Source organism: Phocoena phocoena, chromosome 6, assembly GCF_963924675.1.
Source record: "Phocoena phocoena chromosome 6, mPhoPho1.1, whole genome shotgun sequence".
Classification (NCBI taxonomy): Eukaryota; Metazoa; Chordata; class Mammalia; order Artiodactyla; family Phocoenidae; genus Phocoena; species Phocoena phocoena.
In genome coordinates, this window is record NC_089224.1 from 71656764 (window position 1) to 71684317 (window position 27554).

General features: G+C 38.6%; 1 protein-coding gene across 1 annotated transcript in view; it reads left to right on the forward strand.

The window, feature by feature from the left end:
• PCSK5 (proprotein convertase subtilisin/kexin type 5) overlaps positions 1–27554 on the forward strand; it is a 320817-nt gene that overhangs the window by 215534 nt on the left and 77729 nt on the right. Inside the window, exon 10 of the mRNA XM_065879408.1 lies at positions 27128–27231. Coding sequence (XP_065735480.1) covers positions 27128–27231 — 104 coding nt within the window. The remainder of the gene's footprint in view (positions 1–27127; positions 27232–27554) is intronic.

Genomic DNA, 27554 nt, shown 5'->3' on the forward strand with positions numbered 1-27554 from the left:
CTAGTTTTTTGTATTTAGCTGATTCCAGCATTCTTTCTGTCTCTCTTTTTAAAGAATTTTAATCATAATACACTTTGCCATTATCCATATGAGAGAAAAATAAATAAGATAAATATACTTGACAGATTGAAAGGCATGTCATTTCACTAGCATATAAGATTTATTCATCCTGACGTCAACAAGTTGTTTATGGCATTTGATGAGTCAAGCTCAAAGCAACAAATTTCTAGTAAAATATGATACCTGAAATAGAACATGCAAGGCAAAAAGCAAGACATTTTGTGCTTAGAAGATTGGCTTATTTCTTACCATCTAGGATTAAGTTCTCATTTCTCTATTCATTCTGATTCTAAATCTTATTGAGTAACCATATGTGCAACTGAGCTGAAGTAAAGTTTTACGTTCTTTGCATATGCCAGAAAAACAAGATGCCTGCAAAGCCTGGTAGTGTCATCCTACCCAGTAAAAATCATAGCACATCTGACTGTGACATACTGTGTATGAGGCAAAAGATTCTTCTTGCTGTCAGCCCCAACTGAGTGTGGAAACAGTGTGTAAGAGTGCAAGAAGGTAAAAGGAAAATGATGAAAAATGAAAGCAGCCGCCTGCTTTTATTGAATTCTTACTCTATGCCAAATACTGAACTTAGTGTTGCCACTCGTCATCTCATTTAATCCTCAAAGCGGCGCTTATAAAGTAGGCAACATCACTGTATTTCGATGTGGAAACTGAGCCTTAGAAACTTGCACAGGCAAGAAGTGATAGATCTGGAAATTGAACTCAAGGCAGTGTGACACCGCAGCCCACCATCACACTGCATCATGCGTTTTAAGAGCTATAACGAGACATGGTTAATTATAAATGGCTGCTGTGACGTATAAGGGCCAGGAGTATGGAGAAGGGTGGTGAAATTTTGAGCAGAGATGATTTAGGAAGACTTTACAAAAGAAGAGGGATTTGAGCTATACTCTGAAGATTCTTTGTTTTTTAATTGAAGTATAGTTGATTTACGACGTTGTGTTAATTTCTGCTGTATGGCAGAGTGATTCAGTTATACATATATGTGCCTTCTTATTCTTTTGCATTATGGTTTATCAAAGGATATTGAATATTGTTCCCTGTGCTCTACAGTGTGACCTTGTTGTTTATCCGAAGATTCTTTTTTCAGCTTTAGGGTGCACATGAGTCTTACTGAATCTTGTTTAAAAATGCAGATTTCAGAGTCCTCAGGATAGTTTGGGTGATTCATTCGCAAGTGGCCCATAGATCAAAAGAACACCCCCATCCTGACTGTAAGCTGTAAGCTGTCTTGAAAGTGGGTATGCTGCAGTAGCCCCATCAATAATAACAATGTTTAGCATATAGCAGGCAATCAAATACTTGTACAATGAAGGAAAGAAGGGAGGGAGAGAGGAAGGGAGGAAGGAAGGAACTCTCCCTTTGGTTTTTCTAAAGTATGGATAGAAATTATTTGCAAATGAAGCAACTGACAAAAGATTAATCTCCAAAATTTACAAGCAGCTCATGCAGCTCAATATCAAAAAAAAACCCAATCCAAAAATGGGCAGAAGACCTAAACAGACATTTCTCCGAAGAAGATATGCAGATTGCCAACAAACACACAAAAGGATGCTCAACATCACTAATCATTAGAGAAACGCAGATCAAAACTACAATGAGGTATCACCTCACACCAGTCAGAATGGCCATCATCAAAAAATCTACAAACAATAAATGCTGGAGAGGGTGTGGAGAAAAGGGAACCCTCTTGCACTGTTGGTGGGAATGTAAATTGATACAGCCACTATGGAGAACAGTATGGAGGTTCCTTAAAAAACTAAAACTAGGGGCTTCCCTGGTGACGCAGTGGTTGAGAGTCCGCCTGCCGATGCAGGGGACGCGGGTTCGTGCCCTGGTCCGGGAAGATCCCACATGCCACAGAGCGGCTGGGCCCGTGAGCCATGGCCGCTGAGCCTGCGTGTCCGGAGCCTGTACTCCACAACGGGAGAGGCCACAACAGTGAGAGGCCCGCGTACCGCAAAAAAAAAAAAAAAAGCTAAAACTAGAACTACCATATGACCCAGCAATCCCACTACTGGGCATATACCCTGAGAAAACCATAATTCAAAAAGAGTTATGGGGCTTCCCTGGTGGCACAGTGGTTGAGGGTCCGCCTGCCGATGCAGGGGACACAGGTCCATGCCCCGGTCTGGGAAGATCCCCCATGCCATGGAGCAGCTGGGCCCATGAGCCATGGCCGCTGAGCCTGCGCGTCTGGAGCAGTGAGAGGCCTGTGTACCGCAAAAAAAAAAAGAAAAAAAGAAAAAGCGTTATGTACCACAATGTTCATTGCAGCTCTGTTTACAGTAGCCAGGACATGGAAACAACCTAAGTGTCCATCAACAGATGAATGGATAAAGAAGATGTGGCACATGTATACAATGGAATATTACTCAGCCATAAAAAGAAATGGAATTGAGTTATTTGTAGTGAGGTGGATGGACCTAGAGTCTGTCATACAGAGTGAAGTAAGAAAGAGAAAAACAAATACCGTATGCTAACACATATATATGGAATCTAAAAAAAGAAAAGATGGTTCTGAACAGCCTAGGGGCAGGACAGGAATAAAGATGTAGACGTAGAGAATGGACTTGAGGACACGGGTAGGGGGAAGGATAAGCTGGGACGAAGTGAGAGTGGCATGGACATATATACACTACCAAATGTAAAATAGATAGCTAGTGGGAAGCAGTCGCCTAGCACAGGGAGATCAGCTCGGTGCTTTGTGATCACCTGGAGGGGTGGGATAGGGAGGGTGGGAGGAAGACTCAAGAGGGAGGAGATATAGGAACATATGTATATGTATAGCTGATTCACTTTGTTATACAACAGAAACTAACACACCACTGTAAAGCAATTATACTCCAATAAAGATGTTAAAAAAGAAAGTATGGATAGATACCTATTCAAGTAGCTGGATTTAGTGGGGTGTAATGCCAACAAGTTTAGTCGTAACTCTAAATATTGATTAATTCATTCAAGAAATATTTATTGAGTCATGCTTGTTACCATCATTTCTTTATTTTGAAATAAACATTTTTTTTACATCTCTGAAACTGTATTACATCTTACAGTCAGAGTTGTAATCTTTAGCACCATAGTTGTGATGTGATTCAGTATGTGCCTGGCAGTATTCTTGGAACTAGAATACATCTGAGCAAAACATGCATGTTCCATGCCAGAGATGCCAGGAATGGTAGAGCAGATTGAGTACAAATGTATGTGATGCTTTGGACCTGGCTCTAGTAGAGCATACATTCCATAGATTAAAGATAATAACACTAACATTAATTGCTATGAAAGGGAAAAAAAATAAAACAAAGGATAATATTGTGACAGAAAGTGGAGTAAGAGTAGAAAAGGGTGAAGAATAACAAATAAGGATAAGGCAAGGCCATCAATGAGATGATACATTTTGACAGGAGTCTTTAAAGTGATCCAACTTATACCTGGGTTTTGTGAGTTTTTACTGAGTTATTGTTTGATTGCAACATTAACCAAGTTTCTCCTTTTTTCATGCATTGGTGATGCAGTCATGGCCAAGTAGGTAACAGAAGGTCAAATGAAAAGGAGAAAACCCTGAATGATCCATAATTTTTTAAAATTCCTACAACAAATTTAGAAACACGCCTGTATATGAAACTGGTTGGACATCACTTCAGAGATTAAAATTGTTCATCCAGTCAGAAAGAATCAGCAAAAACCTTAATTTTCTGTCTTCAGTAGGCACCCCCAGTACATCTGAAAAACTTGGTACACAACTGAGGAATGTTGGGAGGAAGAAAGAGAATTTGAGTGATATTTAAGGTAGGCTCTCAGAGGAGTCTGCTTGTTATTTAGCTGTTGGAAACCTTTACAACCGACTTGAAAGAATGTTGTAGAGAGCTTCCTGGAGTGAGCATGATATGGAAGTGATTGTATTAGTCATGCTGAATTCTTATTCATTGCTCTGAATTTAGGTGCCATTAGAGTTGACATCTAATAGCCTTGTTTTCCATAGCAGATGTGTTCAATTTTATAATTTTCATTGTGTTAAAACTCTCAATTACATGTGATACCATACCTGGAACATAAAATAATTGTTATCGGTTTGTCTGAGACATCATAACATTGGAAGGTTGCCCAGAGACCATCTGGTCTGTAGAGATGCTATTTAGTGAGTGTTCGATGATCACCAGGCAGAGAAGAATAATAGTAATGCAATATAGCTTAGTTTAAAAATAAAGGTATTTTTTAATTTAAAAAAATTTAAGTGACTTATTTGGAAATTATATACTATTTTGATATAAAATTTTCTTAATTATGTGAAATGATGTTGTCCTTAATTGGCAAAATTAAAAGTTACCAATCTTCCACTGATGACTTTTGTCACTAACTTCTTAGAAGCAAATAAATATTTAACACTGAAAGATCCTAGGAAGAGCAATCCCATAGCCACCGATATCATTAGCCGGAGGACCTTTTTTTATTTTTAACATCTTTATTGGAGTATAATTGCTTTACAATGGTGTGTTAGTTTCTGCGGTATAACAAAGTGAATCAGCTATAAATATGCATATGTTCCTATATCTCCTCCCTCTTGAGTCTTCCTCCCACCCTCCTTATCCCACCCCTCCAGGTGATCACAAAGCACCGAGCTGATCTCCCTGTGCTATGCGGCTGCTTCCCACTAGCTATCTATTTTACATTTGGTAGTGTATATATGTCCATGCCACTCTCTCACTTCACCCCAGCTTACCCTTCCCCCTCCCCGTGTCCTCAAGTCCATTTTCTACGAGGAGGACCATTTTTATAACTAGATTATTATCACTAAAATAATACATGTTCTTTGTAAAGAAGAATATAAATCATGAAGTATATAATCAAAAATCAAAAGTCTCCCAACAAAATCAACTTTCAGTGACTTTTATGCTTGAATAGTGCAGTAACTCCCAATACTATAATTCTGGGTCCAAATATTCTTAATATATACAATATTTATTGTAAAAATATTTCCTACTCTACTATCCTCAATCTGCATGTTGCTTTCTCTTCAGATTTTGTTGTGCATTTTGTCATTTCTTCCCCATTAACTTTTTTATTATACTTTTTTTTTTTTTTTTTGCGGTACTCGGGCCTCTCACTGTTGTGGCCTCTCCCATTGCAGAGCACAGTCTCCGGATGCACAGGCTCAGCGGCCATGGCCTACGGGCCCAGCCGCTCCATGGCCTGTGGGATTTTCCCGGACCCTGGAGTAGTAATTATTTGTTTGTTTTGCTATTACCATTATACCTTTAACTGATTATTGCTTGTTTATAACAGAGCTGTTGTTTTTGTTTTGTATATTTTTCTTATCTCTTGCCCTTTTAATTCACATGTAACTGATTACCTTGAGGGTTGTTTTTTTTTTTGAAGAATACATAGTATCTGACAATAGTAATACTTATCTCTGTTCATTTGAGTATTTTTCATGTTTGTTCTTATTGCACAAATTAGTTATTATACGTTTAGCTCTTGGAATCAGGTTGTCTTCAGTTCCAAACCTGTCTGTACACTAGTGCTACCTGCGTAGCCTTCAACAAGTGAAAATTAAGTTTCTTAACCTTCAGTTTCAGTTTCTTCATCTGAAATTAGGGGTAGTAACCCAGAATCACAAGATTGTTGCTAGGATTAAATAAATTTAGGCATATGGAAAGTATTAAAGCTATGGAAGCTGATATCACAATTAATATTTCTGTTATATTAGCTAACCATTTAAAATGTTAAATGTCAGGAATGACAGTAGGCTTTCATGTATAGGTCCTGATTTTCCCTGGATTTTTTTTACCTTTTTTTTTTTCACTTTTTGTGGATGTTTGCTTTTGTTTATTGTGTCTATGCAGCATTTTTGGTTTTATAAAGGTTTTGTTAGGAATGGGATTTGGGTGTTTTCTCAGTGTCTGTTGAGGTTAATATATAGTGTCTCATACAAAAATTGTTGATGTGATTTATTAGAATAACAGATTTCTTAATATATTTTCTGCTTATATTCACAAATTAAATTTAGTTCTTTAATATGCTATTGGTTTGGCTTTAGAATATTTTATTTGTGCTTCTTTTTCTTAGTAGAAATTTATAGTTTCTTTTACTGAATAATGTGTGTGTGTGTGTGTGTGTGTGTGTGTGTGTGTTCTATATTATTGCTACAGCAGCCTGGTAATGCTACTTGTGTACTTATGGCAGATAAACAGAATCTTTTAAAGTATTCTTTATGGTTTTTTCATTTATTACTCATGTAGAAGGTAGTGCAGGTAATAAATGAAGAGCCAGGCTTCCTAACCCAGATTTGTTTGACCTTGAAACTGGCCTCTCTCTCTGCCAGTTTTTGATATCAAGAGACGTAAAAATTGTGAAATTTTGCAACTTTTTCTTTCTCTGGAGACACTTGGGATTGCTGTCCTTATAAGTTTGAAGGAAACCATCTGGCCTTAAAGCATTTTTGAAAGGTAATTCTTTGGTAACTTTTCTCGATTTTAATATTTTTAATTTATATTCTCCAGAACCATGTCCATTTTATAAGATTTTTAAAAAAATGTTTAGCCAATTATATATAGAGTTATATATATCTAACTGTAATATAATTGTATGTAATACCATTATGTATACCTATATATAGATTATATATTGTCAATTGAAAAAAGATGCACAACCTAAAAGTTGAGAGTTAATGTTTTCTTCAGTGGACAAAACTGAGGACTTCAGTGCGGGACATAGCATCTCAGATAACTCTGAAAGATGTTCCAAAGAGGCAAGGTGGGGAGCCAGTATATATAGGAGTTTTTGCAACAAAAACCAGGTAGTTGGAACATCAAAAGATTACTATTAATTAAAGAAAACCAGATACCTCAAGTTAAGGAATTTAGTGCCTTTCTGTATATGGGAAGATACAAGAGTCTGGGCTGACTGAAATCATTCCTCTGATATGCACCTCAGCTATCTGGGGCCAGTGGGGTGGGGGGGGGGGGCGTGGTACAGTGTCCGATGATGATGGGCATTATGTTTCTATCCTGAGTTCCCTCAGGGCTCACCACAGGGATGGCTGTAATGTGATGGCTTGATGGCTGCAACATCCTTTGTTTGCTGATATGGCAGGCAATATTTTTCATTAACAACATTATTATATAGATTATATATTGTATTACATATAATATCATTATATTAATGTCATGTGTATAATATACATATTATTTTCTTAGATGTTTTTGTTCTTGTTGTTTTTCAAAAGGCCAGTTCTTGGATTTACTGTTTAGTAATGCTGTTTTTCCTTTGTCCTTTTTTACTTTGTTACTTTCTTATTTTCCTTAGGATCACTCTGTTCTTTTATGACTCTTATTGGTTGAGTCATGGTTCATTTATTTTTCCTTTTACATTAATACAATTTTTAAATGTGGACATTTACCTCTGAACATACTTTTGGCTACATATCATTATTTCCTAATGAGGTTTTGGCTTCCTCTGATAGAATGACAGTTGAAAATAGTACAGTTAAGTGTTTAAGAAACTTTGTTTCTATTGAGATTTACTATTGACTTTTTTTTCACTGTATTATGGTCAGATAATTAACTGCACTAGTGGTTTGAGAGGTATTGTTTTTCCTTAGGGCAATTGTTGAGATTTCCTTTTGGCCTAGTATACCTTCAACTTTTCTTCCAAAAACTCGTTAGGTGATCCATGAATACTTAAGTGAAAAAGTTGCTCTTTGTAGGACATATATTTTAATATTATTAAATTATATCTATTATGTAAATAGATCCTTTGTATTTTTTCTCCTGAAATAAATTGATTAAATTATCTGAACAATAGTGTGGTTCCATTAGTTACTTCTTTTGTCTTAAAGTCTTTGATCCATATATTTTGATGCACAAATTTTATACTGTTAGATATTCATGGTAAGTAGAGCTAAATTATACTTTTCTGTCCTTTTCAGTGTTTCTGTCTAAGATGCTATATTGTTTGCAACTAATTTTGCCATCCATTCGTGTGTGTATGTGTGTGTAATGGAAAAATCTCTGCCATTTTTTAATGTTTAGTTTTTATATTTTATTTTTTAGGTAGAAATTTCACTTTTTAATAATTTTAAAATGTCATTTTTCAAGTATACAATAGTGGTATTTTAAAATAAATATTTATCTTATAAGAAAGAAGTTATCTCTTGACTCCTTGCTATATGAACTTGATTTACATTTGCTTTACTTCTCCCATCTATACTCATTTCTCCATCTTTAATCTCATAATTTGGATTTACACAACAGACTATTTTAGTTAATTTACTTCTTATCATTATTTTTCTTTTCTTTTCAGAAGAATTGTGTGAAAACAATGATCAACTCTATGTTTAATTTATCTTAGAGCCATCAGTAAGTCTTACTAACAACTACCCATTTTGGGGTTTTTAATTTGGATGTTTTTATTCATCAGCTGAAATAGCTCTTTAAATTGTTTTATTTTGGTTTTCAGAGTGTGTGTTTGTAGAAAGGTGGGTTAGTATACTTCCTCAGCCCTGCAGATGTGTGTCTTCTGCATTTACTCATGATGGACAAGGAGCTCAGTATAAAATTCTTGGTTCATTTCAATAGCTTTTTCTGAGCTTTCATTGTCTCCTGAAATGAGCTTTGCCGAGAAAGTCTTAAGATATAAATCCTATTTTGTTTTGTTTTTTAAATCCTTGAATAGCTTTCTTTTCATTTGTGTTCGTAATGAATATGTGTGTGTGTATACCTATTTATATATTTTAGGATGAGTCTATGGGATGCAGCTCTTAATATTTCCTGAAACATATTGTGTCCTTCCAGCCTCCCTTGGACATCTTAAATCACGCGTGATTTTGATTATTGATAAAGTCTGCTGTGGGGTTTCAGAGCTTGGGCTTTGTAGTCTAAGAGACCCGGCTTCAAAGTCCCATTGTAGTTCTCACTGTCATATGACTTTGGGAAAGATGTTCAACCTTTTGAAGCCTTAGTTTCTACATCTGTAAAAAGGGAGTAATGATATTGTCTACCTAATGGGATTGTTCTGTATACATTAAGTGAAGTAAGGTATACAAAGCACAAAATAGAATATCTGGTGAGTAAAGACTCAGTAGATATCAGTCCTCAGAGGAAGACAAAGCTAGTATCCTGAAGTAGGTTTCTGTTTTCTGTCTTCCAAATCTATCATTTTGTCTTTCCTTGTCATCTCTTCATTATTTTCCTAAAAAAAAAAAAATGTGGAAAGTTCTTACATTTGTATTCCACATCATTATTTCAATTCTCTGCATCTACTCAACAATATCCATGTCTGTATCACTTTACTCCCTGCAGTGCAAACTCTGCTTTTGCTAATATCACTTTATACTCCTTGTAATCTTGCTTTCTCTAGGCTTCTATTTTGATATCTCAACTTGCTTTATTGATTGATTGATTGATTCCTTCTGCACTATCTTTTCGATGGGCTCCATAGTATTGTTGTTTCTCTTCTACTGCTTTCTTCTCTCTTTTCCTTTGTTTCTCCTGTCCTTTGCACTCTTCTCTTCCCCCCCCCCTTTTTTTAAACGTCTTTATTGAGTATGATTGCTTTACATTATTGTTAGTTGCTGCTGTATAACAAAGTGAACCTGCTATACATATACAAATATTCCCATATCCCATCCCTCTTGTGTCTCCCTCCCACCCTCCCTATCGCACCCCTCTAGGTGGACACAAAGCAGCAAACTGATCTCCCTGTGCTATGCGGCTACTTTCCACTAGCTATCTGCTTTACACTTGGTAGTGTATATATGTCCATGCCACTCTCTCACTTTGTCTCAACTTACCCTTCCTCATCCCTGTGTCATCAAGTCCATTCTCTACGTCTGTGTCTTTATTCCTGTTCTACCCCTACGTTCTTCAGAAACTTTTTTTTTTTTTAGATTCCATATATATGTTAACATACAGTATTTGTTTTTCACTTTCTGACTTATTTCACTCTGTATGACAGACTCTGGGTCCATCCACCTCACTACAAATAATTCAATTTCGTTTCTTTTTAGGGTTGAGTGATATTCCATTGTATATACGTGCCACGTCTTTTTTATCCATTCATGTGTCAATGGACACTTAGGTTGCTTCCATGTCCTGGCTGTTGTAAATAGTGCTGCAGTGAACACTGTGGTACATGACTCCTTTTGAATTATTGTTTTCTCAGGATATGTGCCCAGTAGTGGGATTGCTGGGTCATATGGTAGTTATATTCTTAGTTTTTTGAGCAACCTCCATACTGTTCTCCATAGTGGCTGTATCAGTTTACATCACCCACCAACAGTGCAAAAGGATTCCCTTTTCTCCACACTCACTCCAGCATTTATTGTTTGTAGATTTTTTGTTGATGGACATACTGACCGGTGTGAGGTGATACCTCATTGTAGTTTTCATTTCCATTTCTCTAATGACTAGTGATGTTGAGCATCTTTTCATGTGTTTGTTGGCAATCTGTATATATTCTTTGGAGAAATGTCCATTTAGGTCTTCTGCCCATTTTTGGATTAGGTTGTTTGTTTTTTTGATATTGAGCTGCATGAGCTGCTTGTATATTTTTGGAGATTAATCCTTTGTCAGTTGCTTCATTTGCAAATATTTTCTCCCATTCTGAGAGTTGTCTTTTCATCTTGTTTATGGTTTCCTTTGCTGGGCAAAAGCTTTGAAGTTTCATTAGGTCCCATTTGTTTATTTTTGATTTTATTTCCATTACTCAGGGAGGTGGGTCAAAAAAGATCTTCCTTGATTCATAGAGTGTTCTGCCTATGTTTTCCTCTAAGAGTTTTATAGTGTCTGGCCTTGCATTTAGGTCTTAAATCCATTTAGAGTTTATTTTTGTGTATGTTGTTAGGGAGTGTTCTAATTTCATTCTTTTACATGTAGCTGTCCAGTTTTCCCAGCACCACATATTGAAGAGGCTGTCTGTTCTCCATTGTATATTCTTGCCTCCTTTCTCAAAGATAAGGTGACCATATGAGCGTGGGTTTATCTCTGGGCTTTCTATCCTGTCCCATTGATCTATATTGCTGTTTTTGTACCAGTACCATGCTGTCTTGATTACTGTAGCTTTGTGGTATAGTTTAAAGTCAGGGAGTGTGATCCTCCAGCTCTGTTTTTCTTTCTCAAGATTGCTTTGGCTATTCAGGGTCTTTTGTGTTACCATACAAATTGTTTAACTTTTTGTTCTTGTTCTGTGAAAAATGCCATTGGTAGTTTGAGAGCGATTGCACTGAATCTGTAGCTTGCTTTGGGTAGTATAGTCATTTTCACAATGTTGATGCTTCCAATCCAAGATGGTGTATCTCTCCATCTGTTTGTATCATCTTTAATTTCTTTCATCAGTGTCATAGTTTTCTGCATACAGGTATCTTGTCTCCTTAGGTAGGTTTTTGTTGTTGTTGTTTTCTTATATAAATTTATTTTATTTTTTTGGGTGCATTGGGTCTTCATTGCTGTGCGCAGTCTTTCTGTAGTTGCAGCGAGTGACAGCTACTCTTCATTGTGGTGCCCAGGCTTCTCACTGCAGTGGCTTCTCCTGTTGCAGAGCTCAGGCTCTAGGTTCACGGGCTTCAGTAGTTGTAGCACGCAGGCTCAGTAGTTGTGGCTCACGGGCTCTAGAGCTCAGACTCAGTAGTTGTGGCATACAGGCCTACTTGCTCCACGGCATGTGGGATCTTCCCGGACCAGGGCTCAAACCTTGTCCCCTGCATTGGCAGGTAGATTCTCAAACACTGCACCACCAGGGAAGCCCTTTAGGTAGGTTTATTCCTAGATATTTTATTCTTTTTCTTGCAATGGTAAATGGGAGTGTTTCCTTAATTTCTCTTTCAGATTTTTCATCATTAGTGTATATGAATACAAGAGATTTCTGTGCATTAATTTTCTATCCTGCTACTTTACCAAATTCATTGATTAGCTCTAGTAGTTTTCTGGCAGCATCTTTAGGATTCTCTATGTATAGTATCATGTCATCTGCAAACAGTGACCATTTTACTTCTTCTTTTCTGATTTGGATTCCTTTTATTTCTTTTTCTTCTCTGATTGCTGTGGCTAAAACTTCCAAAACTATGTTGAATAATAGTGGTGAGAGTGGGCAGCCTTGTCTTGTTCCTAATCTTGGTGGAAATGGTTTCAATTTTTCACCATTGAGAATGATGTTTGCTGTGGGTTTGTCATATATGGCCTTTATTATGTTGAGGTAGGTTCCCTCTATGCCTTTCTGGACAGTTGTTGTGATAAATGGGTGTTGAATTTTTCGAAAGCTTTTTCTGCATCTATTGAGATTATCATATGGTTTTTATTTTTCAATTTGTTTATATGGTGTATCACAATGATTGATTTCTGTATGTTGAAGAATCCTTGCATTCCTGGGGTAAATTGCACTTGATCATGGTGTATGATCCTTTTAATGGGCTGCTGAATTCTGTTTGCTAGTATTTTGTTGAGGATTTTTGCGTCTGTGTTCATCACTGATATTGACCTGTAGTTTCCTTTTTTTGTGATCTGTCTGGTTTTGGTATCAGGGTGATGGTGGTCTTATAGAATGACTGTGAGAGTGTTCCTCCCTCTGCTATATTTTGGAAGAGTTTGAGAAGGATAGGTGTTAACTCTTTTCTAAATGTTTGATAGAATTCTCCTGTGAAGCCTTCTGGTCCTGGGCTTTTGTTTGTTGGAAGATTTTTAACTACAGTTTCAATTTCAGTGCTTGTGATTGGTATGTTTATATTTTCTGTTTCTTCCTGGTTCAGTCTCGGAAGGTTGTGCTTTTGTAAGAATTTGTCCATTTCTTCCAGGTTGTCCATTTTATTGGCATAGAGTTGCTTGTAGTAATCTCTCTTGATCCTTTGTATTTCTGCAGTTTCAGTTGTTACTTCTCCTTTTTTCATTTGTAATTCTATTGATTTGAGTCTTCTCCCTTTTTTTCTTGATGAGACTGGCTAATAGTTTATCAATTTTGTTTATCTTCTCAAAGAACCAGCTTTTAGTTTTATTCATCTTTGCTATCATTTCCTTCATTTCTTTTTCATTTATTTCTGATCTTGTCTTTATGATTTATTTCCTTCTGCTAACTTTGGGGGTTTTTTTGTTCTTCTTTCTCTAATTGCTTTAGGTGTAAGGTTAGGTTGTTTATTTGAGATTTTTCTTGTTTCTTGAGGAAGGATTGTACTGCTGTAAACTTCCCTCTTAGAACTGCTTTTGCTGCATGACATAGGTTTGGGGCCATCATGTTTTCATTGTCATTTGTTTCTAGGTGTTTTTTGATTTCCTCTTTGATTTCGTCAAGGATCTTGGTTATTTAGTAGCATTTTGTTTAGCCTCCATATGTTTGTATTTTTTACAGTTATTTTCCCTGTAATTGATATCTAGTCTCCTTTTGTTGTGGTCAGAAAAGATATTTGATATGATTTCAGTTTTCTTAAATTTACCGAGGGTTGATTTGTGACACAAGATATGATCTATCCTGGAGAATGTTCCATGAGCACTTGAGAAGAAGGTGTGTTCTGTTGTTTTTGGATGGAGTGTCCTATAAATATCCATTAAGTCCATCTTGTTTAATGTATCATTTAAAGCTTGTGTTTCCTTATTTATTTGCATTTTGATTGTTCTGTCCATTCGTGAAAGTGGGGTGTTAAAGTCCCCTACTATTATCGTGTTACTGTCGATTTCCCCTTTTATGGCTGTTAGCATTTACCTTATGTATTGAGGTGCTCCTATATTTTACAATTGTTATGTCTTTTTCTTGGAATGATCCCTTGATTATTATGTAGTGTCCTTCTTTGTCTCTTGTAATAGTCTTTATTTTAAATTCTATTTTTTCTGGTATGAGTAATGCTACTCCAGGTTTCTTTTGATTTCCATTTGCATGGAATATCTTTTTCCATCCCCTCACTTTCGGTCTCTGTGTGTCCCTAGGTCTGAAGTGGGTCTCTTGTAGACAGCATATATACGGGTCTTGTTTTTGTATCCATTCAGCCAGTCTATGTCTTTTGGCTGGAGCATTTAATCCATTTACATTTAAGGTTAATTATCGATATGCATGTTCCTATTACCATTTTCTTAATTGTTTTGGGTTTGGTATTATAGGTCTTTTCCTTCTCTTGTGTTTCCTGCCTAGAGAAGTTCCTTTAGCATTTGTTGTAAAGTTGGTTTGCTGGTGCTAAATTCTCTTAGCTTTTGCTTGTCTATAAATGTTTTAATTTCCTCGTCAAATCTGAATGAGGTCATTGCTGAGTACAGTAATCTTTCTTGTAGGTTTTTCCCTTTCATCACTTTAAATATGTCCTGCTACACCCTTCTGGCTGCAGAGTGTCTGCTGAGAAACCAGCTCTTAACCTTATGGGATTCCCTTGTATGTTATTCATTGCTTTTCCCTTGCTGCTTTTAATATTTTTTCTTTGTATTTAATTTTTGATAGTTTGATTAATATGTGTCTTGGTGTGTTTCTCCTTGGATTTATCCTGTATGGGACTCTCTGTACTTCCTGGACTTCGCTATTTCCTTTCCCATATTGAGGAAGTTTTCAACTATAATCTCTTCAAATATTTTCTCAATCCCTTTCTTTTTCCTTTCTTCTTCTGAGACCTATAATTCGAATGTTGGTGTGTTTAATGTTTTCCCAGAGGTCTCTGAAACTGTCCTCAATTCTTTTCATTCTTTTTTCTTTATTCTGCTCTGCAGTACTTATTTCCACTATTTTAACTTCCAGGTCACTTATCCGTTCTTCTGCCTCAGTTATTCTGCTATTGATTCCCTCTAGAGAATTTTTAATTTCATTTATTGTGTTGTTCATCATTGTTTGTTTGCTCTTTAGTTCTTCCAAGTCCTTGTTAAACGTTTCTTGTATTTTCTCCATTCTATTTCCAAGATTTTGGATCCTCTTTACTATCATTACTCTGAATTCTTTTTCAGGTAGGCTGCCTATTTCCTCTTCATTTGTTTGGTGGTGGGTTTTTGCCTTGCTCCTTCATCTGCTGCATATTTCTCTGTCTTCTCATTTTGCTTAACTTACTGTGTTTGGGGTCTCCTTTTCGCAGGCTGCAGGTTCGTAGTTCCCATTTTTTTGGTGTCTGCCCCCAGTGGGTAAGGTTGGTTCAGTGGGTTGTGTAGGCTCGCTGGTGGAAGGGACTAGTGCCTGTATTCTGGTGGATGAGGCTGGATCTTGTCTTTCTGGTGGGCAGGACCACATCCGGTGGTGTGTTTTAGTGTGTCTGTGACCTTATTATGATTTTAGGCAGTGTCTCTGCTAATGGGTGGGGGTGGGTTCCTGTCTTGCTAGTTGTTTGGCATGGGGTGTCTAGCACTGCAGCTTGCTGTTCATTGAGTGGTGCTGGGTCTTAACATTGAGATGGATGTCTCTGGGAGAGCTCTCGCCAATTGATATGACATGGGGCCAGGAGGTCTCTGGTGGTCCAATGTCCTGGACTTGGCTCTCCTACCTCAGAGGCTCAGTCCCGACACCCAGCCGGAGCACCAAGGCCCTGTCAGCCACATGGCTCAGAAGAACAGGGTGAGAAAAAAGAAAGAAAGAATGGAAAAAATAAATAAAGTTATTAAAATAGAAAAATTTTTAAATATCAATAAAAAAAATTTTTAAATAAAAAAAAAGAGGAGAGCACCAAACCAATAAACAAATCCACCAATGATAATAAGTAGTATAAACATTGTCCATTCAGGTATTCCACAGATGCAGGGAACATCAGGTTGATTGTGGAGATTTAATCCACTGTTCCTGAGGCTGCTAGGAGAGATTTCCCTTTCTCTTCTTTGTTCGCACAGCTCCTGGGGTTCAGCTTTCAATCTGGCCCTGCCTCTGCATGTAGGTCACCCTCTGGCATCTGTTCTTCACCCAGACAGAAGGGGGTTAAAGGAGCAGCTGATTAGGGGGCTCTGGCTCACTCAGGCTGGGAGGAGGGAGGGGTACGGAATGCGGGGGGAGCCTGCAACGGCAGAGGCCAGCATGACATTGCAACAGCCTGAGGTTCACCATGTGTTCTCCCGGGGAAGTTGTCCCTGGATCATGGGACCCTGGCACTGGCGGGCTGCACAGGCTCCCAGGAGCGGAGGTGTGGATAGTGACCTGTGCTCGCACACAGGCTTCTTGGTGCTGCAGCAGCAGTAGCCTTAGCGTTTCACGCCCGTCTCTGGGGTCCGCGCTGATAGCTGCAGCTCACGCCCATCTCTGGGCTCGTTTAGGCGACCCTCTTCTCGCGCACCCCGAAACAATGGTATCTTGCCTCTTAGGCAGCTCCAGACTTTTTCCCAGACTCCCTCCCGGCTAGCTGTGGCGCACTAGCCCCCTTCAGGCTGTGTTCATGCAGCCAACCCCAGTCCTCTCCCTGGGGTCTGACCTCCGAAGCCCGAGCCTCAGCTCCCAGCCCCGCCCGCCCCAGCTCCCAAGCCTCTCGGGCTGGTGAGTGCCGGTCGGCCCTGATCCTCTGTGCGGGAATCTCTCCGCTTTTTCCTCTGCACTCCTGTTGCTGTGCTCTCCCTCTGGGCTCCGAAGCTTCCCCTCATCCCCCATCCCCGTCCCTGCCATTGAAGGGGCTTCCTAGTGTGTGGAAGCCTTTCCTCCTTCACAGCTCCCTCCCATTGGTGCAGTCCCGTCCCTATTCTTTTGTCTCCGTTTGTTCTTTTTTCTTTTCCCCTACCCAGGTACGTGGGGGAGCTTCTTGCCTTTTGGGAGGTCTGAGGTCTTCTGCCAGCGTTCAGTAGGTGTTCTGTAGGAGTTGTTCCGCATGTAGAAGTATTTCTGATGTATTTGTGGGGAGGAAGGCGATCTCCACCTCTTCTCCGCCATCTTGAAGGACCATCCTGTACTCTTCTCTTATGTTTCTTTTACCTTAAAAATTGTTTTCCTTCCTTTCTTTTTCTTTGTTTCTATTCTTTGTTGTTTTTTTTAAATTCTCAATGAGAAACTCTGGTTTCAAAAGGGTGTGATGATGAACTGCTCTAACTAGCATCCAGGCACAGACCTACTCAAATCTGCCATTGAATTGTGGGATGAGGGACAAAACCCCCAGTCAACTCTGAGATGCTGGTAGAGAGCCATCCAAAGTGTGGATTCTGAGTGAGGACAGGATCATTTCCTACCCCTACTATAAAAATTGGAGGCTTGCTGGCCAGTCCCTACAATGATTGTTACCCTGACTCTTCCCCCCTTTTGGCACCTTCTCCAGTACAAGACAAATGGTGATGGAATAGGTCAGACCTAGGGCTCTGGAGTCAGACTGCCTGTAGCCAATTTCAGCTTTTGCTAATCATGTGACCCTAACAGGGTCGTTACGCTTTCCCTGCTTTGATTTCCTTATTTTAGTAATAATAATAGTACCTGTCTCATAGGATTGTTGTGAGAAATAAATGAAATATTGAGTACTTTTCACAATGTGCCTGGCACACAGTGAGTACTCAATAAATGCTATCTAATACTCTGTACTTTTGGAGGTACATATTTTAGGAATTGTATTTAATAGCTATGTGTGGCTGGTACAACAGGAATCCACAAGTGAAGATGTTGGTTCAGAAGCTCAAGGCTACCAAGGCCAAAGTTTGTGTTATCTCTTGACTTTTTCTTGATGGCTGCTGTAGCGCCAGCCATCACATCCGCATTCAGTTAAAAAGAGGAAGGAAAGAGTGAAGGAGGATTAGGCAGTGCCTGTGGTAGGAAAGCAGAGACTTTCTCAGAAATGCTCAGTAGACTCCCACTTAACGTTTTATTAGTCACAACTCTGTCTCTTGTGCACCCCTCACTGGAAAGACGTGATTTTGGCATCCCAACATATAGAGTAGGAGAGGCAATAGAAAAGAAAGTTGGAACTTATCCTCCATTTCCTGTCACAGTTTCTGGGAATTGAGACACTGATAATACGGACAGGAGAGATATCGGAGTTAATACGTGGGCTGCCTTGAAAATAAAAAAGGAGTTCTTGTCCGGTAGGGAATTATGTACCTGCATTTTTAGCCCATTAATGTCTTGGGTCTTTAATTTGGGAGACAGGGAAACAGGGCTGAGGTTTGAGGGGTTTTGTTACTTTTATTCCCTCTACTTTCCTTTAGGTGACAAGCCAGCTTTGTTTTCTTAATGTGAAGTATGGGAAAGTTAAACAGTATTGTTTTCAGTCCAGTCACATCAGCCATAGGGTTATTTAAAATACCTCCAAAATTGTTGTAATGGATTTCTATTCATTTCAGTTGATCTTTTCCTCGGAGTGTGTGTGTGTGTGTGTGTGTGTGTGTGTGTGTGTGTGTGTGTGTGTAGCATGAAATTTTTGAAAAATATTTTTTGTTACTATTGAAATCTAATAATTAAAAAGATTGGTAGGAGTTTACATAATGAACCAGGAGTGTCTAAAATAGAATAACATTTACTTAAAATTCGAGAATCCAAAATGCTTAGTCATTTTCATTTAACTTTAAAATTAAAGCTGAACTTTGAAAACCTTTGTTTAAAAACATAAGCATGTAGAAAAGGATCGTTTTCATTCTTTGTACTTAATAGGAAAAAAATAATGAGAGAAAAATGCTGTAAAGTAATTTAAAATAATAGTGATAACAGAGATGCAACCAAATAGTTTTTGTTGCCTGTCCAAGGGTTCACCTGCTGGCTTTTGAGGTGAGAACTCTGCAGATCCTCGAACTATGTAGAAAAAGTTTCAAAACACTTCAGTCTGGTAGTTCAGTTAAGCGAATAAGTACGTTCAAAGTCTTCATCCTAACATTTGGTACTTGAAAAGCACTAGGATATCAAACGAAAGAACAATTCACCATCCTTTACAACATCACATCAATGGCCAACCATCAAAAGGGAAGATCTTCCCACAAATAGAGAGGGTTTATTACAATCACAGCAGGTACAAACAGTTCTTTCCCAACCAGTTGCTGCCTCCTCCATCAGCTTTTAAAACCAGAGCTTTTTGACACATCTTAGTAGCATTATTATTTCACTAAGCAGAAATATACCAAGGTGTTGAAGATGCTATTTTGTTCATCTATTACAGAAACTAAAAAACATAGTATTAAAATTTAGGAGCATAGAGGGAAACTTAGCTTAATTAAGTGACAATTCATCAGATGCTAGTATAACTTCAGAAAGTGGTTCTTCTGAATTTTTCTGGGATGATAGGTTGTTCAAGTAATCATAATGACTGCTGTCTTTGAGAACCTTTCATGTGCCAGGCACTTTATATTCATTACCTCAAATTCTTGCAACCAAGAATTTGAGCTAATGAATTTGTCTCCACATTTCAGGTGGGAAACTGAGTCCAGAGAATTTTAGTAAATAGGCTACTAGGGTGACAGACCTATTAAGTAGCAGGTCATGATTTACCCGAAGTCTTCCTGACTCTAAAGCACAATTTATACCATTCTCATGTGATTAGAAACTATGTTTATTATTTTGAGAACAAATTTAAATTAGAGGGCTTCCCTGGTGGCGCAGTGGTTAAGAATCCACCTGCCAATGCAGGGGACAGGGTTCAAGCCCTGGTCCAGGAAGATCCCACATGCTGCAGAGCATCTAAGCCCGTGAGCCACAACTACTGAGCCCACGTGCTGCATCTACTGAAGCCTGTGCGCTCTACAGCCCATGCTCCACAACAAGAGAAGCCACCGCAATGAGAAGCCCGCACACTGCAATGAAGAGTAGCCCCCCGCTCGCTGCAACTAGAGAAAGCCCGCACACAGCAACAAAGACCCAACACAGCCAAAAATAATAAATAAATTTATTTTTTTTAATTTAATTAGAAATAAATAATGGGGGCCACAGTGTCCTTCTGCAGGACAAGGTCAGTTACCTTAGAATTATGTATTTATTCATGCCCAGTGTTAGGTAGCCTACAAAATTAGCAGAAAAGGGGGAGTAAGCTGTGTCCTCCAGTTTCTTTCCCAGACCTGAGTTTCTCCCAGCTTGACCAGGATAAACTTAGGGAGGAAGCTCTCATACCAACACATTTGGTCTACTTCAAACAATTTCAAAGATTGGGGACAAAAAAGAGAGTCGGATTTAGATTCCAGGTTATGGTTGCATAAAGACAGAGGCCTATTTTTTAAATTAATTTTTATTTTTTATTGAAGTATAGTTGATTTACAATGTTGTGTTAGTTTCAGGTATACAGCAAAGTGATTCCGTTATATATACATACATGTGTGTGTGTGTGTATATATATGCATTTCAGATTCTTTTCCCTTATAGGTTATTACAAAATATTGAGTATAGTTCCCTGTGATATATAGTAGGTCCTTGTTGGTTATCTATTTTATATATGTGTGTATATGTTAATCCCAAACTCCTAATTTATCCCTCCCCCACCCCAACCTTTCCGCTTTGGTAACCATACGTTTGTTTTCTATGTCTGGATCTATTTCTGTTTTGTAATTAAGTTCATTTGTATCATTTTTTTAGATTCCACATATAAGTGATATCATATGATATTTGTCTTTCTCTGTCTGTCTGCACTTAGTATGATAATCTCTAGGTCCATCCATGTTGTTGCAAATGGCATTATTTCATTCTTTTTTATGGCTGTGTAACATTCTGTTGTATATATATATATATATATATATATATACCACATCTTCTTTGGTCGATGGACACTTAGGTGCTTCCATGTCTTGGCTGTTGTAAATAGTGCCGCTGTGAACATTGGGGTGCATGTATCTTTTCGAATTTGAGTTTTCTCCAGATATATGCCCAGGAGTGGGATTGCTGGATCCTATGGCAACTCTATTTTGAGTTTTTTGAGGAACCTCCATACTGTTTTCCATAGTGGCTGCACCAATTTACACTCCCCCCAACAGAGGGTTCCTTTCAGGAGCGCGGGCTTTAGAATGGGCAGAATTTATAGTCTCAGGGTAATATTCTCAGAGGGAATTGAGTGTACCACAAGAGCAGGTGGAAAGAAAGTTCCATGATCATGAATTGATTTCAATGCATGTGATCTCAACTCCGTGTACCTCTGGCTGACCACTCATCAGGTTTTACTCCATAAGCATTTACATAACAAAGTATTTCAAGGAAATGATTATTGAGCTTACAAACAAAATAATCATTTTTAAGGCTGCAGAAAACTTATTGATGTCTTTCAGGTATAATGACAAATCCTACAGATAAGCTGGGATTTATAATGGAAAGAAGGCACTTCAGTTTAAATGACAGAATTTTTCTTTGTAAATTGGGGGCTATCTTAAGTGTGTTTACAAACCAAATTTCCACACCTTTGGTTTAGACTAAATTCAGGGAGTCGGTGAGTGGTTTCACAAAAGAGTAAAATAAAAATTTGACTTAGGTGATCTCAAACCAGTTTTTTCTTTTATCTCTTCTGCTTTCATTCAGGTGTGGATGGATCATAAGCAGGGATCCTGGTGCTACCAATACAAATCATAATTCTAAATCTGGAGGTATTATTAATTGTGTTTTCTGTTACTGCAACCCAGCTTTAGACCCAGGACTTTTGAATTAATATAGAACACAGAACAAACGCACTCCCATTAGGGATACACTCCTGCTCGTAGTGGGACTCACCACCTGGCGATCCCTTTGGGCTCTTCATTACCTGACAAAAGAAGATTGGTTTCCTTTGTTGAAAGGTCTGTATTTTATTCTTGAATCATCGTTGGCACACACTGGCTGCAGTCAGAGTAATGTTTTTGCTCAATCTCTGCAGGCTTTAAACACTTCTGCCTCATCTTGGTTCTTCCAGCTCACAATGAATCCTTTCCCATAATTGCTGACTTATTTAGCATCTGTACAATGGCATTCATTTTCTGGCTACTGATTCCCATTTTCCTTTTACACAATCTTGAGAAACATAAAAGGAGACTGCTTTGGCCTTGGATTTTTGGTTGACTAGTAAGTTGGCTATTTGATGATTGCTGATGGCTCATGATGATTGCTGATGGCTCATGCTGTTTCCCTATAGGTCTGGTCCACGTAATCGCTCATCCTTGCTTTAGATGGAATCACTCTTGTATTTAAAGATGATTGTCCTGTTTAGGAAACGGTTTTCATTATCTGGATTCGCTATTGCTCCTCTTATTGATCTATTCTTTTTCTATAATAAGATGTGTATTCGTTTTTCCTTTTATCAGTTGTCCTTAAACTGCCTATGATGATAGATCCATCTGGGGGCTTGGAGGGGGAAGGTGAGTTCTTTTTTCTCTTTAATAAATGCAGGTGAATCAGTCACTCAGGATTTAAAATTGGTCCTTGTTTTAGTTTTTTGCTTTTTTTGTTTTTGTGGTACGCGGGCCTCTCACTGTTGTGGCCTCTCCCGTTGCGGAGCACAGGCTCTGGACACGCAGGCTCAGTGGCCATGGCTCACGGGCCCAGCCGCTCCGCGGCATGCGGGATCTTCCCGGACCGGGGCACGAACCCGTGTCCCCTGCATCGGCAGGCGGACTCTCAACCACTGTGCCACCAGGGAAGCCCTTGGTCCTTGTTTTTAAGGACCACCAAGTACAGGTTTATTCACAAGTGTGCAGAATTATCTGGGAAAACTCTTAGGGAGGGAATTTTTTTTTTAAGTGCTAGCAGTTGCACTTAGACATCCAACAAGAAGCACTAGACAGAATGTCTCTCCCGGGATATGTCCTACTTCTTCTAAAACCTGTTGTTGGGCCCATGAAATACTTTGAACTGCTCAGAACAAAAATGTAATACAAACACCAGGTAGTGATGGTGTCGTTCTTGATCCTATTTTTGCAGCTGGAGACTAGAAGTATTTGAGATGAGGTTCAGCTGAGGTTCCCTTATTGGAGAAGAGTTACCTAATCAGGCTTTAAACCACATCAAAGTGTGAGGGTGTCAGGCAAGGTGACAAGTTCATAGCAAATGTTAAGAAAAGATACAATGTTATGACATCTAGTATAAAATATTATTTTATAAAAAGAGTATGATTTTTCCTAGTTCAGTATCTTTCTGTTTACCTTCTTGATAGAATGTGCCGAAGTTAGGCCTTTGGAACCTGAAAATCAAATTAGGACTCAAGAATCTCCTGAATTCTGTTGCAAACAAAACTCAGCCAACTGAGTTGAGAGAGAGAGAGTATGGGCACAAAAATTGTATGACCATGAGGACAGAGCATGCCACACTTGGCTTCCTGATCCAGCTGTTAGAGAACCACCTGACAAGCCACTGTGTGTACATTCATTTCACCTTTATGGGTCCATGTGGAGATGGTATTAAATAGTGATTGATAGCATACTATCATAGCCAAGTGCAGCTGGTTTGAATTGTAGCTCCACCACGACCTACCTATATGTCCCTGAGTTACTGTGTGGAACTCAAAGTCTCACTTTTGTCATCTGTGAAATGGGAATAAAAATTTTACCTCTATCCTGTGATTTTTTTAGATTACACAATGATAGTGCATATACAACATACAGTACCTCTCCCTGGCCAAGTGTTCACTAAATGTTGCTTATTATTTTGCGGTCATCAAAGGATGCAAAACTTCCTTACAGGAAAAGATGATACATACAGGACTCCCCAGAAAATCATGTACGTTGTATTGCCTTGAAAGGTCATTGTTAACTAGCCACGTTTTGCAGGCATTTATAAATGTGACCTTTCAGTGTATATTGTTATTCAGGGGTAACTGTCAATAATTCCAGGAAGAAACCTGAGGGGTATGTGGCATAACTCCTGGTGGCTCATTATGAGACTGGTGGTCACCGGGCTCAGAGTTGAGAGAAACTGCTCTTTTTTTCTAGGTTGGTTAGACTTTTGGCCTTTTTGATAATTATTTGTCCCAAATCTTTTGGTGCTTTGGTGGTGAAAGGGGTATTGGTTTTCAGAGGCCACTGGAGTGTGGGTCCAGGGTAATTGGCAGGAGGGGGTAAGTTTTAGGAGGACCTATGTTACCATTGTGGACTGTGGTGTTCACGGCACAGGGCACTCTTCTTTCACTCTGTATGTGGTTTACCCCACGTTTGATGACTTCTTCATTCCTACATCATCCCTGTGAGCATAAATACAAATAGGTCATAAAATGTGAATCAGACTTTCCCCTAAATAAAAGTCCTCTCAGGATACTAGCCACTTAACCTATGGCTATTTCCTGAGCTATAATTAATTAGCCTCCCACAGGTAGGAACACCACTGATTCAAAAATCCATTGGTTTCCCATATTATCTTTCTCCCTTTATTTTGGTGAAATTCAGGAAATTTTGAAATTAAATCATTTCTGAAGTTGTACGTTATCAAATGTCACAGTAAAATTATCTGAATGCCTCCTTTCCATGTGTAGTTTCAATTTCCTGAAGGTCATTTCTCCCTTCTAATTACAAGCACTCCAAGAAGAATTAGTTTGTGCAACTCAGCATGAGAGCAAGTAACTCTCATTTCTTCAGGCTGAGTTGAATGCAGGAGGCTTCCTGAATCTGCCTGAATACAACTGCTTAAGCTACAAGATAAGTGTTTCCTGTTCTGTTATTATTATTCTATTTTTAGAGCTAAGGGTCACTAGGGAAATGGTCTCCCAGTGACCAGAACCTTGTGCTTGATATTTCTAAAGGAATCTTGCCCTGGTGATAGGTAACAGGGAAGCTTGTGTTGTTTCTTTTCTTTTCTTTTTTTTCCCTAAAGGATAACAATTAAAATGTGAAAGGTTTAACTGTGTGTTAAATGTTATTTTAAAATTACAAGGTTGAGTTAGACATATTTATCACATCCAAGTGTACTTTTAGGGGTCTTGCTGTTTGCTCATGAAAAAATTAAAACATACATGTTCACTTGAGAGGATTTTGCTTTCCCATAAATAAGGGGCTGGAATGTCTTTCCAGACTGAGCTTTTCTGTTGTTTTCGCCCCTCACCCAAGTAACTACACTGGAAAAGGGAGTGGAGATTAGCATCGCATTTCAGGCAGAGCTAGAACGTCTTATGTTGAGAGTAGCATTCAGAATTTTCCCTGGACTCATTCTCCTAATTTTCCTGACTGTAGTGCATGGACTCTGTTAAACTTTGTTGTGGATTCACTATTAGCCAGCTAAGGGCCAAATCATACCAACTGTTTTAGAAGCAAAACTTCCGTGCCTCCTGGGATCCATCACACAACCTCCCTCCCTTTATTCAGAGTTTTGTGGCTTGTCAGGCTCTAAAGTTGGCTCCTAACAAGTGTTGTATCAAAACAAAAATAATTCTGCTTCCATTGTTCTCATATCTTTCAAACTCACGTGGATGGGTTTTAATCCCTTAGTATAAGTTCTTCTATTAATGCAACCTTACAAAATAGTCGAGATCCTATCTTGTCCCTTACAGAAACTTTGAAAATGGCAGTAATATTTCTCTTTCATTTGGAATCTGGGAACATAACAAAAAGGTTTAAGAACTCTGTAGTACTTTTCTCTCCCCATCTCCTTCATTTTCAAATCACTAAATAGGAGCTGTGGCTCTTACTTTAGCAAAATGATGTATTATCTACCACTTATAATGGTTTATTATGCACCAGGAACAAGGTTAAGTACTTGGCATGGCAGTTGACTCTTGAACAACATGGGTTTGAACTGCACAGGTCCGCTTATACGCAGATTTTTTTTCACTAAATACGTAGTAACATGATTTGCTGTTGGTTGAATATATGGATGCAGAACCGTGGCCACGGAGGGCCAACTATGAGTTATACTCAGACTTCTGACTGCTCAGGGGTCGGCGCCCCAAACCGCATTGTTCACGGGACAACTATACTTCGATTCAGTTGGTACAGCGGAGTAAAGTAGATATTAACATCCACATTCTAAGTGGGGAAACTGACACCTTGGGAAGTCAATTTCACATATGTAGAAAATGAAGGAACCAGAATCTGATCACTGGGCCCCCTCTCATTAGGAGGCCACCCTCAAAAACACGTATATGCTGAGTGTGAAAAAACACGTATATGCTGAGTGTGATAGGAAAACGTGGTACCGAGTGAGCAGTGTGGAGCTTCATCATTGAAAACTAGCTATAAAGATACCAAGTTCTCCCTCTGCCTGGGAGACACCAGCGTGCGTACGTGCCCATACGACGGGGTACAGAGACTACCACATGCCCCCGTCACACTTCTAGGAAGGTAGCAAGTCATTGTCTCTCCTCCTTCAAACGTTCCGACCCATCCTTTGCAAATATCCTTCTAAAATGAAGGTGGCAGATGAGAAGCAAAGAAAATAACTACACAAGCTGCATGATAAGTTGCCATATTTCCTAGTTAAGTAAAAAAAACGGTCACACCTCACATTCAAGACTGAATTGAATAAGTATCCTGATTAGAGAATTTCATGCATGCACTGAGTCAAATGCCCTTAGTCAATAACATGTTCTTTGAAAGAGAACAGAAGACTGTGTATATGTACTTGGATTTGTTTTCTGTGTGTTTATTAGTATTGCAGTTCTTTGATGAAAGTATCTCCCATTCAGTAGTGTCTTTGTGATCTTCAGTGCCAACAGCCATGAGAAATAGGTATCCAATAATTTAATAACTATTTATTGCAAATTAAGACACTCCCATAGTTTTCTGTGCCTGGGTACCCAGTTTTGGGCTCTGTACCACATCCTCTTCCTTTGAGAACACTGAAAATGAAGACTTGGTTTCAGTTGAGACTTTTTCTGTATCCCACACATCCATCCAGAATGGTTAACATTGCTAAGTTCTTTGTTAAATTAAAATCAAGTGCCCGGCTAAACAACTGAACAAGGAATGTTCAAGAGCCCTTCAGTTTTGATTTTAGCTTGTTGTAATTTTCTTATGATGATGCAAGAGTCTACACGAAGGATGACAGGGCCAGAATTGGGAGCCATTTTGTTGAGAAAACTGGAAATCTTCACCCTTCTAAAAACCTACACTGACTAATATCACATTATTTCTCAAATTAAAGGTTACATTTTCTGCCTCCCTGAGACTAATGTCACTTCTCCAAGATGAGAACAAGAGCGGCATTTGGCATTTGTTTATCCCAAACCCAAATCGCTGACCCTTTGTTTTTAGTACTTTGCCCTTCTGCTTTTGCTTTTTTAATTTGCTTGTGACTCTCTGCTTCCCCCATCTTTTTTTTTTTTTGGTACAATGATTCTTACCTTGTCTTTCCCCAGTCCGTTTCTGACCTGGAGAGACGTGCAGCATGTTATTGTAAGGACTTCCCGTGCAGGACATTTGAACGCTAATGACTGGAAAACCAATGCTGCTGGTTTTAAGGGTGAGAACTTCTTTCATATTTTGTCACAGGCAAAATATTTTTATTTTTCCCCCATTTTAAATGGAGAGCAGGAAATAGAACCCATCCAAAGAAACTTTAAATTTTGTACTGACACAGGAAGAGCTTGACCTCTTAGTAGGAAAAAAAAAAAAGGCAGGTTCCTTTTTTTTTTTTTTTAATTAAAACAACACATTTAAGGCAGATTTCCTTGGCTTCCCACATCATAGGTCAGTTTCTTTAAAGGTAACCAACTCCCAAGTATTGTCGACCTATGGGGCTCCTCATTCGTTTATTCTTTGGTGTCATCGATTATCTGAGAGGTA